Source organism: Planococcus citri, chromosome 5 (assembly GCF_950023065.1).
Source record: "Planococcus citri chromosome 5, ihPlaCitr1.1, whole genome shotgun sequence".
Classification (NCBI taxonomy): Eukaryota; Metazoa; Arthropoda; class Insecta; order Hemiptera; family Pseudococcidae; genus Planococcus; species Planococcus citri.
The window spans coordinates 41,018,109-41,031,935 of record NC_088681.1 but is presented as its reverse complement, the minus strand read 5'-3'; the positions used below and the strand labels follow the sequence as shown (position 1 = coordinate 41,031,935).

General features: G+C 33.3%; 3 protein-coding genes across 8 annotated transcripts in view; 2 read left to right on the top strand and 1 right to left on the bottom strand.

Moving 5' to 3' along the window:
* LOC135846901 (splicing factor YJU2) overlaps window positions 1-6,457 on the top strand; it is a 74,174-nt gene extending 67,717 nt beyond the window's left edge. The window contains exons 3-6 of one of the 5 annotated variants that reach the window (XM_065366257.1): window positions 2,504-2,747; window positions 4,065-4,327; window positions 4,965-5,004; window positions 5,391-6,457. In XM_065366257.1, coding sequence (XP_065222329.1) covers window positions 5,411-6,328 — 918 coding nt within the window. In that variant the 5' untranslated portion in view covers window positions 2,504-2,747; window positions 4,065-4,327; window positions 4,965-5,004; window positions 5,391-5,410 and the 3' untranslated portion in view covers window positions 6,329-6,457. Of the gene's footprint in view, window positions 1-2,435; window positions 2,748-3,866; window positions 4,328-4,356; window positions 5,005-5,390 lie in introns of those variants that run through there. The other 4 variants (XM_065366259.1, XM_065366260.1, XM_065366258.1 and 1 more) reach the window with 4 other exon arrangements.
* Window positions 6,458-6,517: 60 nt separating this feature from the next.
* On the bottom strand, window positions 6,518-7,572 carry RpS30 (ribosomal protein S30). 2 transcript variants are annotated; one of them, XM_065366266.1, is made up of 5 exons: window positions 7,425-7,572; window positions 7,148-7,239; window positions 6,885-7,020; window positions 6,755-6,810; window positions 6,518-6,677 (listed from the first exon to the last, which is right to left on the bottom strand). In XM_065366266.1, the coding sequence occupies exons 2-5, from the start codon at window positions 7,223-7,225 to the stop codon at window positions 6,552-6,554; spliced, it is 396 nt and encodes a 131-aa protein (XP_065222338.1). In that variant the 5' UTR covers window positions 7,226-7,239; window positions 7,425-7,572; the 3' UTR covers window positions 6,518-6,551. The 2 variants fall into 2 exon arrangements, with proteins under 2 accessions (XP_065222338.1, XP_065222339.1); XM_065366267.1 differs by having other exon boundaries at window positions 7,421-7,542.
* A 143-nt stretch (window positions 7,573-7,715) lies between these two features.
* On the top strand, window positions 7,716-9,495 carry Tango14 (transport and golgi organization 14). The gene is made up of 4 exons (XM_065366263.1): window positions 7,716-8,309; window positions 8,377-8,487; window positions 8,561-8,813; window positions 8,890-9,495. Exons 1-4 carry the CDS (start codon window positions 7,961-7,963, stop codon window positions 8,978-8,980), a joined length of 804 nt encoding a protein of 267 aa, XP_065222335.1. The 5' UTR covers window positions 7,716-7,960; the 3' UTR covers window positions 8,981-9,495.
* Window positions 9,496-13,827: the final 4,332 nt, after the last annotated feature.

Genomic DNA, 13,827 nt, shown 5'->3' with positions numbered 1-13,827 from the left:
TGCATAAAATACCTAGCCCTAATAAATTGCATTTATAGCTCGTTTTGAAAAAAAAAGAAGCGTATGAAAAATCGTAAATGTGAGATGTTTGTTGAGGGGTGGTGGAGAGGGGAGATCTAAAGAATACCGTCGAACATTAAGGATTCAATGCTTGATTGGTTCAAATGGGAGGAGGATCTGAGGAGTCTTAGTAAGTAAATCATACTTATTGAATATTTTCGATCTTTTTTAGGGAGGGTGAGGTGGGGGGGGGGGGGTGAAAAAATTGCATTCGAAAAAATCAATTCCACGTGTTCGAAGTCATACGAATATTTTATTAGGTATAGTAGTGGATAGGGATATTCGCCGGTTCTTGATTAATAGGTACCTACGAGTTTATTTTTAGTGAGTTGAAATTAATTATTATGTATCTACTGCTACTCATTACGATAGGTAAAGTAAGTTTCATTTTTCCTTTGTATTTTACACCTCACATGTATTATGATTCTTTTCTTCTCGCTCAATTCTTACCAATATTTTTCTTTAATGCCTAATTAATCTCACTAATTACTCACTTGCATATTAGGTAGATACTAGGTAGATATGTATAAAAAATACACCTTGAAAAAATCGACAAGACAAAGTTTGATTTTTGAGAAATTTTGAGAAACGACGTAATATTCCATGAAAGTAGTTCGTGTTTATTACCTAATTGCGATGCAAGTGAAAATTTATTCGTCGAAAAAAAATTATTCCGTTATTCGGAATTTTTAGAAAATTGTTTTTCTTAATTTACCTATGTACCTATTGTTGTTAACGTGTCGAGAGTCTGTCTTAATTTGATTTTTTTTCCTTCTGTGTTATCGTGTTTATGTGTTGTGTTTCAACTTTCAATTTTATGTATTTTTTTTCTATCGAACTCATTTATCACGACGAGGGGGGAGGGGGGTTATTTATTTTCACGAGATGAGATTAACGGTATTTTCAAGTCATTTTTTGCAATTATTTTTTATTCAGAGTACCCTTCTCTCCTCCTCCTCATAATGAATTTTTTGGCCTTTAAAAAAATATTTTTATTGAATAGAATTTGAATGTCGCAGAAAGTTGCAACTTTCACCAACAAAATTTAATACGATTGATTTAAAATATTTTTTCAATTTTTCCCAAAATTAGGTAGGCACGTATGTGGATGTGAATAGGTACAAAGGTCGTTTCAAAACTATTGTCAGTTGGCCTCCTGTTTTCAGTCTTTGTTCCTTTTCACCTTCAATGAAATTTTCTAACAATCGATCGAACCACGAAATGTAATGGCGATGGGGTTAGAGCCTTTGGAAAGTCACATCATTTGCACCTACTCCTTAAAGTAGAACTATCGGTGCCTACCTATACATATGGGAAGCTGAAATGGTCAAATAGAGAAATTGAGTGGAAAATTCAACTCTTTGCTTCCTGAAACAAAAAAAGGTGAATGCCATTTTTGAGTTTGTTGGTATTTTTTTCACACTTTTAGTAAAGTACTTGAAATGGCGTAACTCGAGGCACAATGCAGAATTATTTTCGATTTTTCTCATCACTAAAAATTGGACTAATTTTTGAGAGAAATCGACAATTTAAAATTGAATATTAAGGTAGAGTACTGAAAATTTGGATTCTGGAGCTTCAGCAATGATTGGTTTGTACAGAAAAGGTATATTTTTGAAAAATTCTCAATCCTAAAAACTCGTCATGCCAAAATTTGAGATATCGAATTTCCTCGTATCCTCTTCCCTTCTCCTTTCCCCCCTCCAACTTCTGAACATTTTTTGCTTTAGATATCACTCCCTCTCTCCATTTTATTACTCCCTTGAAACTCTTCTATGCAAAATCCAAAAACATCGAACTGTACCATTTTTGAATTTTGTTATTCGTAAAAGTCCTTTTATTATTTCATGAAATGAGTAAATTATTCGCAATGAAAATACCCTCGTTTCTTTTGCGGGGTAAACGAGCGTTCATTTGGCTTTTATCTTTATGCACATTTTATCAAGAACTTTTTTGTCGCATAAAATAAGGAAAAATAAATTCGTAATTAGTTCGTTCTGATAATACCTGCATAAAAAAAAGAGTCGACAGAATAGAAGCTCTTAATATGCGGGTATTAATTTAAAGGGGAAAAAAGGCGAAGAAAGAAGAGAAGGTACATAATCCTTGAAGAGAGATTTTTATTACGAACAAGACATCAACTTCAAAGAGTTCTTTGATACATACTTACACTTCGCTTGGTAAGCAGAGGTATACTATAGGCAGGCACTCTGAAGAGAATATGTCTCATGTCATTTATACACAAAACGCCTTTTATACTATAAGTACTCGTAATCCTATTAAATTCAAGTCCTGATTATATCTATGTAGTATGTACCTACTCGTATCCTCTTTATGTGCGATAATTCATTTATAATGTACCTACCTATTATCCAATTCTATCACCTCAACAATGCAGCGAGCTTTTTAATCACGATTATGCATTTTTTTTTGATTTTTCTAGAAAAATATCGAACATGTAGCCAGATACCGAGAAGACACTTCGTAGATGCTAGAAAAGAAAGTATCTGTTTACGAGTACGTGTTGGTACCAGTTGAGATTTTACTGGTTATACAGAGAAGAAGTGAAATTATCACGTATAAACGTATGATTCATATTACCTACCAAACGATCATTAGAAGATTTATAAGCAACAACGCAAAGACAATGCATCGAAAAGAGAGTTTTTTTTAACTAACGAACTTTGGTGAGTAGGTAGTTGTTTACTGTGTAGTACGTAGTAGAAAGTAATATGGACGAAAGTTCTCGAGCTTTTGTCATTAATATACTTACGTGCATTCGGCATGTTTTACGTCAAAAGCGAAAGCTATAACTACGATTTGATTGTATAGAATATAGAAAGGATGAGATTTGACGAATTGACTATAGGTCTGTATGAGACATTGGTTTATTCGATTCGATTTGTGTAATTTTCATATTGAATTGCATCATTTTTCATTTCTGAATCGATATGTAGGATTGTAGGCAAATTGTATTACTGTAATTTTCCATTATTGTTGCTACGTAGATAGGTGGAGACTGGAGAGAGACATTACGAAATTACAAGTAAAATCATGTGTATTTTCATGATTTAAAATTTTCCCACACATTTCCATACGTAGGTACTCAAAAGAATAATCAACAACTTTATTAACTAAATAATTTCAGTCGACGTGACTTGTTTTTAATGATTCGGTAATTATAAATAAACAAAAATTCAATTTGATTTGCGTATAAAATATCGCGTAGCTAATTACGACTAAGTACCTACCTTAACACTATAGGAATATTGTCGTCCAAGTTGGTAATGTTCACGTAGTCTACTTACTTAGTTGTGTCGGAAAATTCGTGTTTTCTCGGGGGAAAAAAAATGTTATTTAAGGATAACACGAGTATTAAACTTAATTACCTGACTGGTTTCATGGGCTGAGGCGTGAGTGAGTCTGTGAGTATTGACCGGAAGAAAAAAAATGGTCTTTGTAAACAACACGTTGTTGTACGTATTTTATAGTAATCTTTGAAAATGAACTTTGAATGGTATGTAACGGGATCAATTGATGAAGAGAATTCCGGTTCTTTCGGTTTATTCCAAATTAAAGCAGATAATTGTGTAAATTGCAGTATAGGTACCTGTAGGTCTAATAGCGAGTATCTTTGTATGTGCAGAGGTTTTTTACCTTCTTTTTTCTCTTTTTAAATTGATGAGAATAATATTTTTGGTTGAAAAATCATTTCTTTGAAAAACTAAACTGCAGATGTTTTCAAGTTATGGGGGGTGGAGGGAGGGGTTGAAATGGAAAATAATTACAATTTTGAATTTGATGCGAAATTTGATAGCACTTCGATGTGTCGCATCATACTTTTGAATGAAATGATTAGGTATTTCAATTTTCAATGTTAAATTTTGGTGTGAAAGAGAAGGGTGCACAACTTGCTATCTTTCATAATCATAACATCCGCGTCGCATTCTGCAGTTTTTTTTTTTTTTGGTACTCCCATGTGATCAAATTTGAAATCTTTTCAGTTTTCAACTGTATTTGGACCAACAGAGTCGATCCACCGTCAAAAGCAGCCAAAAATGCTCGAAAATTGCATAAATTAAAGCCTATAATGTCAAATCCTGACTAAATTGAAGATTGAATTTCACCTTTAGTTGATTGATTTTGAAATTCAACTGAGCCCTCATTTCAAATGAAAGTAGTGTTGAAGTTGTGTAATGTAATGTAGAATCCAAGTTCAGTGGATGGATTGGCAGCATGTCAATTGAATAATGCGAATTAGCATTAGGTAATGTATTATTTTAGTTTTCTAATTTTTATCGCTGAAAACTGAAATTAAAACAATTAAAACTTCAGGGATAATCTTCCGGTTCATGTATTGAGTATTGACTAGAAATTAGTCAATCTCAATACAGTTTTTCAATTTTTTCAATTCATTCCAAATGGTAGTCTAGCAGTTCAACTCTCCTCAAGTGAGTAAAAATTCAAAATTGAAAATTGATAGAAAACATTCAAATTGAAGAGTTGGAGTAACTTTGAATTGAATTTTTGAACGTCAAAAAAAGAAAAAAACCCAGCTTCACTTCAAACTTACGACTTACGAGCAATCAGTTTTCATATTTTCCACACTTTCAATCCAATTTCAAAAAATGCTATTACCTAATGAATGAATTATTGAATTTTAACACTTGAAGTTCATCGAACGTTCAAAATTTTTTTAAAAACAAAAACTTCAATTTTTTACCTACCTATTTTATTTGGTAGGTTCTTCTCCGCTGCTCCATTCCATTCTCGATCCAGACTGCTGTTCATTGATCCTTCATGTTTTGAACTTTCTGAAAATTGATAACAAAATTTTTGTATTTTTCGTTTTCTAGTGTTTTTCGCAATTTTGTTCTAATTAAAATTTACTGATTATTTTTAAGCTCACAGCGTAATACGATAGTAATTCGGATACAGCTACCAGTAAGTATCAATAATTTTCATATATTTCGTTGTAATAAATAACCTGATGAAGTGATTTCGAGTACTGAAATGAGCCATAGCCACCATAATCGAAGAAAGTTTCATTTTTTCTGATTTTCCTTTCTTTTGAAACTTGTAATCAAAATTTCGATTTTGAAAGCAGACTGAATGATGAAGGATACTGCCGAAATGTGCAATTTCGTTACTGTTCTGTTGATAGTTGATACGCTTGGATTATCACTGCGTATTCAGTAACTTACTTGAATCTTGAATACTTATTACCCTATTTCATCGCCGAAAAATCGGTGAAATCCCCCTTTCTTTGAACACGACTGCTTTCTGACGAGAATTTTAATGGGACTCTAATTCGTTACTTTCTCTTCCAGGTGAATCGTAGTGAAAAACCATGTCCGAAAGAAAAGTATTGAACAAATACTACCCGCCGGATTTCGATCCGAGCAAAATCCCGCGCATGAAATTACCCAAAAATCGTCAGTATACTGTACGTTTGATGGCTCCTTTCAACATGCGTTGCGCAACTTGCGGCGAATACATCTACAGAGGTAAAAAATTCAATGCCAGGAAAGAAGACGTAGAAGGGCAGGATTACTGCGGAATTCGTATATATCGGTTCTACATCAAATGCACCAGATGCCTTCAGGAAATCTCGTTCAAAACAGATCCCCAAAACACCGATTACGAGATCGAAGCGGGTGCAATACGGAATTTCATGGCTCTTAAGCGGGCTCAAGAGCAAGAGAAGCGCGAAGAAGAAGAGGCCAAAGAAGAGGAAGCTAACAATCCGATGAAGTTATTGGAAAATCGTACGGAACAGTCTCGTTTAGAGATCGAAGAAATGGAAAAATTAGAGGAAATCAAAGACCAGAGTAGAAGAGTGATAGATTTGAACGAACTTTTAAAGAAATACGATACCGCAGAAGCCAGAGAGAAGAAAAGAAAACAAGAGGAAGAAGAAGATAACAATTTAGCTAAAAGATTATTCGCCAAGAAACAGAGAACAGAGGAGGATACGGATTTCGATGGTGATGGTTTGAATATCGAGGAAGAGGAAGAAGAAATTATAGAAGAGGAGGATTTGATCGATAAGGATGAAATTAAATCGATATCATCCATTAGTAGTTTTTCTAATTTTTCGTATCAATCTCCTTTAGAGAAATTGAAAGCATTAAAAGCTAACAAATCGAACTCGAATGCTGTACCTAAAGCTCCAGTTCCTGTTACCACACCCGCAGCTGCACCTGCTCCACCTCAAAACAAATTATTGTCATTGTGTTCTTACAGCGATAGTGATGAATCCGAGTAACTTTATGTACTCTGTTTTTCGACATTCGAGATCATTTTATTGTAATTTCCATTTTGTATATACGTGTGTACTGTACTTGTACAATATTGTATATATCATTTAAAATATATTCTCTTTATACTTCAATAATCTCGTTAAGCTATTATTATCATCGCTAAAACCTTTCTATGAATTAAAATCAACACATCGTATGATGATTAAAACTTTATTTAATACAAAAAAATTACGAATTCGAATTAGGACCCCTCCTTCTACCGAACGTCTGTACGATATTAACGAATCTTCTGTTATATTGCATTCGTCGTTTAGCTCTGCCGGTTTTCTTCTTCTTTTTATCTTGTTTCTCAACCTAATACGAATATAAATTGAATTAATACCTCTATCCGAGAATTAAAATCATAATTTCGATTACAATTGTAAACTCACTTTAGGGGTTTGTCCTTTTACTTTACCAGCACGAGCCAGAGAACCGTGAACTTTACCTGAAAAGAAATTCATTCATTAAAATACTTGTAATTCCGTTTGTAATATACTAGGTATCGAAATGTATGATTACCTCCCAACAGAGGAACGGTTAAATCAATCGTCAAACTTGGTAACTGCGATACCAACATGTCGTTGAGTAACGGAGCTCCGGAGCTGTACAACAGGATTTCGGTGGCTGGTACATTTTCCATTTGAGCAATGACGTTCTGAAAATTTAACAAATCATCAGCTTGAAATCAATTTCAACGATCGAATCGAAGTTTCACTATGTTTTGCGCACAAGTGATACGTAGTATGTTATCAAATCGAAGTAATGTTTACAGCTGATATTACCTTGATTCCGATAATACTGGCATTTTCGTCGACTTCTAGTTGATGCTTAGATTGACCACGTACTTCTACGGTCAACATTTTGTCAGATTTTTCTGCAAGAAGAAAAGTATCGAGGTTTAATTTCATGCAGAATGAGTTACACAGGGATTTCCACGTGTTATAGTACAGAAACACAGAATGAATGTGGAGAACGTAGAAGTAAGAATATAACAATAGTTTGTCGACATTTTTACGTATTCTACTTGTTAAGAAGTGTATAAATGCGATACTTACTCACCTTTACCAATAAATGCTGGAAAATTGATGAATTTTCGCTTGAAAGCTTGAACTTGCAGCTTTTGATGTAATTTCCAGATTCGGGTGAACCGAAAACTTTACCGCAACGGAACTCACAAACTCACACAAATCCACGAATAGGCCCGGAAGGCCGGAAAAATTTCAAAAAAGTAAACTGTCACTAGCGCTCCCTAGTGTGTTCAGTTCATAGAACTGGAAAATCACTGCATCATGATTTCACCTGGCTAATAATTGAAATCCGGGTACGTCAGTGATTTTGTTGATATTTCGTGTAACTTTTGAAGCATTGATAAAGAAAAATGTTCCCTGTGAATTCCCTCATGCTAATTAATTTCGTAATGGAAACTGTACATAATTAACGATAAAATTTCAATATTTAAGCGGAAAGCATGTAACATCATTATCTTCTTTTCATTTCATTCTGAAGCTCGCAGCTCGATGCGTTTGTCAAGTTCATTTCATTTGTTCAACTGGTGACGTTCCTGTATGTCGTTAAATTTTTATTAAAATTTCATCATGTATGCATTTGTGTATCCGGTATCGTCCGCTGTCGTCGGATTTCTATGCCGTTTTATTTTAAATATCGTCCATATTCTATTTTTCATTTATTTACAAATCAAGCATAGTAAATTTGTTTTGCTGAAAGTGCTCTACAATACGAAGAGTTTACTCACCGATCAAATGAAGCAGGAAGAAATGGAGAACGATTTCATCAGTAAAAGTATCAAACAATTTTCCAAACTGCCAAAACATCTTGTGTTCGCGATAGGTGAAGAAAAAGTCTCGTATAACGATCTAGCTCAACTTATCGCATGGTGTCTTCCAACAGGTGTACCGGTGATTAGCTTCTACGATCATAAAGATGGTAAGTGTGATTAAATCAGATACTGAGAATTTATCTATCGATTTATTGATGGTTTATTTGTATCTAGAACTGAATGCTGATATGTTATTCGACGTGTTTGTGAAAACACACGGTGATCTAACACCGTCCATTAAATGGGGCGTTTCTTTCAATCGAGAATTCGAATATGGCACCTATGGTAAGTCGAGTTATTATAATTTACAATTTCTGTAATGTTTCGGTCTTCGATCGTAATTGTTTACGCGTTTCAGGTGAAATGCCTTGTTTACAAGTCAACATTTTAACATCGAAGTATAGTCGTCGGTTACTGATAGACTCGATTAAAGAATTATCTCATATTCAAGATATCAGACTAGACGATAGAGCGTCGGCCGAAGCTGCGTTGGATGATATCATGTTATCGAAATTCTCCTACTGTGCGAACCCAGACTTATTAGTCATTTCTGGCGATTGTTACACTACATTCGGATTATCTCCTTGGCATATGGGATTCACCGAATTCTCGTAAGAGCATCAAAATTTCATTTGTCTCCATCATTCGTTTTAATCCTTGACCATATTTCATTCCTGTTTGTTACAGGCTCGTTCCCAGCTATAAGTTGCTGACGGTGAACGATTTTGTGGGCGTGTTAGCAACTTACGCTCGGTGCGACCAAAAATTCGGTCGGTGAATTACTGGCGGAATTCTTGAAGGCACGTTTGTACAGGATATTTATTGGCTGGAACTGGAACGACGAGTGGCGGTTTTATTTTTGTTTATTTAATTAATGCTGCGTTAAGAAACGCACACCTAAATGCTGTGATATTAAATGATTCGTTGGTAATTTTAGAAAAAGAAAAGTAACATTATCGTTCCATAATACCTTCATTAAAATATTATCGTATTGAAATTGATAATCAGCACTCATTGTACTACGCAGCGATCCTCGCTATTTTTTTAAAGGAATTTTATTAATTATTCGTAATTTTTTTTCCTTAATGGAAAAACGTATGCTAGATGGGAATGGGGTTTTCTATTCCAATGTTTTGTTTTTGTCTTCAAATTGCAAATCAACCAGAGTTCGGATCGTTGATTTGCATAAAAAGTAATCATTTACGAGAAATGATTACGAATTAAGAACTTTAATTTACATGCTTATTAAGTATTTAATTTGAATTCGAGAAATAAAGCGAGTTTTCACGTGAACTTTTTCATTTAAAATCGCGTGTTTTTTTATTTTAGGAAAGCTCAGCTAACCTTGAATGGTAACTCGTCGGTGTGAATTTATCACAAGATTGAAAGTTGCACGTGGTGGGGCATCTCTCGCTTATAAATGATGTGTTGATCTTTTCGTATTCGTTCAGTTCCGAGAGATAAAACGTTTAAGTGAAATACGAGACGGCTACATTCTTTGTGGTGAAATTAACCAGATAATTGCTACGTTATCGGTGATCTTTTGAATACTATGTTCAATGGATTTTCACCAGTACTAAATGTCGTGTTTACCACGAATTTTCAGTCTTATCTATGGGGACAAAGATTTCATTTATAGCCGATTCGATGAGATGAATTAGGTGATAAAATTTCATTCGTTGGAGCAAAGGTCAATCGTATTATGTGTAGGAGTTTGAATTTATTGCTGTGTACGGAATATGTATTTGATGATTTTATATAATTTCAGATTAGCGTTATCGTATTCAGCTATCCCATCCCATGAATATTCAAACAAATTAATCTCGTGCGGGAGGAGTTTCTACATTTCGTCGCTAGACCTGTTCATCAATATTTCAATCTCTCTAGAATGACGTTAAATGCGAGTATTTTCTGAGAATGATTTTTCTACGAAGCACCGCCGTCGAGTTGTTTACTTATCAAACTATAAAATATTCAGAAATAAAATCTCGATCGATCGTAGTCATTTTGAAATTTTGATCCGTTGTTTTCAGACTGATACTTTACGCTCAAAGCCATAGAGCTCATTTTCAAATTTAAACCCCCGTTTTTTATTTCAGTTTTTCTCATTTGTGCAACTGCAAGATTTTTTCCAAAAAATGTTAATTTCTTAAAATTAGGTTTTGAAACATATTTGGTATATTTATCACCCTCGGAAATTAATTTCATATCTGCATGTTTCCTAACATTCATCATTGCTCTTCCAAAAACAGAATTATCCATTAATTTGAAGAAATCTTTTTCAAATTCATTCTAAAGCTTTTTGTCTTAATTTTGTATTTTTTTTTCAATATATACTTTCATCCAATCAGATTGATCAAATTTTAAAACTATGAATTTTTTCTTGTTTTAATCCAGCTTTTAGAAGACATCGAAAATTTTGACATATGAAGCATCTATGAATCATGGACAGTTCGAATATTATTTTACCCAAAAAAAGCAGAAATTGTGGAGACTTTGAAAATGTTGACTTATGAAACACCCATGAATCATGGAGACTTCGAAGGTGATTTTCAACAAAAAAAAAAAAAAAAAAAAAACACAAATTGTGGAGACTTTGAAAATTTGAACTGACAAAGCACCCATGAGTCATGGAGACTTCGAAATTGATTTCCAAACAAAAAAATACATAGGTTGTGGGGACTTTGAAAATTTCGATTTACCATGCACACATGAAAAATAGAGACTTCAAAGGTGATTTTAAACAAAAAAAAAACATAAATTTTGGGACAGCCACGAATCATGGACACTTCGAAAGTGATTTTCAACAAAATAAAAGCATAAATTGTAGAGACTTTGAAAATTTCGACTTACTGAGCACCCATGAGTCACGGAGACTTCGAAGGTGATTTTCAACAAAAAAAGCAGCAATTGTGGAGACTTTGACGGTTTCAGTTTTTCAAACGTGCTTCTCATTCATTTAAAAATTCTGCATTTGTTTCGAAAAATACGAGTTTTTTGTAACAATGTTCATGTTCAGTTCAATCAGCAAAAGAACCTGATTTTTCTCAAAAATTTCCAATGTCTCAAAATTTCAAGTTTTTCATAAATCAATTTTTCAAATTTAAAAAGACGTGTTTTTTAAACATTTCAAATTTCTTTCAAAAATTATGAATCAGCGCTCGGATTGGACATCATTTTTGTGCTCAGCGACCCCGAATTGTCCAGAAAACGTGACAACAAATGCAATTTTTGAAAACGATTTTTTTGATCAATTTTGAGCCTCAAAATTTGCAATTTCCAGCTCGAAGGATCGCTCTGGAGAAAATATAGATCAAAGAAGAATTTTCCGTACCAAAGATAAAGAGAACTACTGCCAAAATTTCAATGCAATTCGCCTCAACTTTTTTTTTTTTTTTTGAGATTAGTGATTATGTACATCGTATTTAGCGACCTCAAATTTGCATGAAACTTCGTCAGAATATAACAGCATTAAAATCGTGGTCAGCGACTCAGCGTCCTCGTATTATTATTTTACATAATGATAATGAAAATGTATGAATAAATTCTTGTGAATAAATACGGTGCTACTTTTCATTAAAATAGTGAAAATGCCTGTAACAATACAAGGTAGGCAACTCCTTCAACGCAGGTCGAAAAACCAAAACGAAAATAAAATATCAAACGACGGTAACGCCATCTATCGAATGAAAAAGTTGGTTAACGTGCAATTTACTGATTTATTAGATTTTCAACGGACACACAGCGCCATCTATTGGAGTAAAATCGAAACTTTGAAACTTGTCTGAAGTTCTGAACTTTGAAAGTATAAACGCCAGTACCGTTACCTACCCAAGGCTACCTATCTAACTTTTTGATTTTTTTTTTCACCAATCCAGAAAAAATTACTAGATTGTGCAATGTGCAAGCACTAGCAGGTTCAAACTATCCTAATTACACGTGTTTTAGTTTCAAGTTTCAATTCAATAACATGAATGAATAATATAATTTTGATTTTTGATGTTGAATCTCGGTTTGTCGTTTCCGTCGTGCGTGTATATTGGTGTAATAAATAATAATAGTGCTCTAATCATTACCAGTCTAATAATCATTTTCTCGTGTTAATCAATTAATGAACATTGATGATTGAATTGAGGAGCTCATTGCAAAAATAGCCCTTGTCCAAAATGAAAATAAAAAACAAGCAAAACAACCACTGTAAAGTCCTGATGAATTGATATAGTGTATTCAAAGCGATTTTTTTATCAACTTGAGTAATTCCTGTTACTCTCAGAAAAACTTTTAGAGGGCTATCATACTGATGCATCCATGCAATGCAGTGGAGAAAAGAACCTCCCCAATTTTTTTTCAAAGTGTTTGGTCCTACTAAAGTCCTACTTTTCAACACTTTTATCCAAAAGTCCTACTTTTTTTCAATTAGACCTTTTAAAACTTTCAATTTTCCCCCTTTTTTCCAGAATTTTGAGGGATCAATTGTTGACTTTTTTAGATTTTGAATTGCACATTTTTGAGAGCTTTCATCCTCGCTTCGCTCGGGCTATTTGCTTTTCTTTTTCAAGTTTGATTTTTTTTAATAATCATCATTCGAATTTTAAAATTTTGAAATAAAAATTGTGAACTTCTTCAAATATTACACATGAAAACATCGTTTAAATTCTAAAATTTTGAAGCAAAGTAAATCATTACCTACACAAAAAAACGTCGTTTTTATACCTCTCGAAATACTGATTTTCGAGAGCTTTTGCCCTCGCTTCGCTCGGGCCCGTTTGCTTTTCTCTTCTGCTTTTGAATTTTTCTTTAAAAAATCAGGATTCAAGTACCATCGTTTTTATGCCTTTCGGGATACTGATTTCTGACTTTCTGAGAGCTTTTACCCTCGCTTCGCTCAAGCCCGTTCGCTTTACTTTGTTAATCTTGGATTGTTCAAAAAAAAATCATTATTCGAATTTCAAAATTTTGAATCAAAATTATGAGTTTTTTATGAGTAACTCATTACTCAAACATCATCGTTTTTTACATCTCTCGAAAATATACTGATTTTCGAGATTTTTTGCCCTTGCTTCGCTCGGGTCTGTTTGCTTTTTTTTTTTTATTTTGGATTTTACAAAAAAAATAATATTATTTGAATTCTATCGTTTTTATGCCTCCTAGAATACTAATTTTCGAAAGCTTTTGCCCTCGCTTTGCTCGGGCCCATTTGATTTTTTTAATACATTTTCCATTTTTCAACAAAACATAACATTCAAATTTGAAAATTCTGAAGCAAATATGTAGTAGGTACCTAATATGAATTATTCATAATCAAAATTGAAGAATTACGATGTGATGTTCATAAATTTTTAAAATTGATAAGGAGAAAATCAAACGAAAAATTGAATTGAAACATTATATGTATTTTTGGCGTTTACCTATTTGTTTAAATAAAATCATAATGTGTTTAAAGACAAGAAAAGCAAACATTTTTTACAAAAATTTGGCCAAAAACTTGAATGTGAATTTTTACCTCTCCCCCGCCCTTAAAAAATTCCATAAGTACCCGAAAAATGACCTGCTGAAAGTCCTGCTAAAAGTCTTACTTTTTTATTTTGAAATTTTGTTAAGACTCCCTGTCAAAAAAATATGACA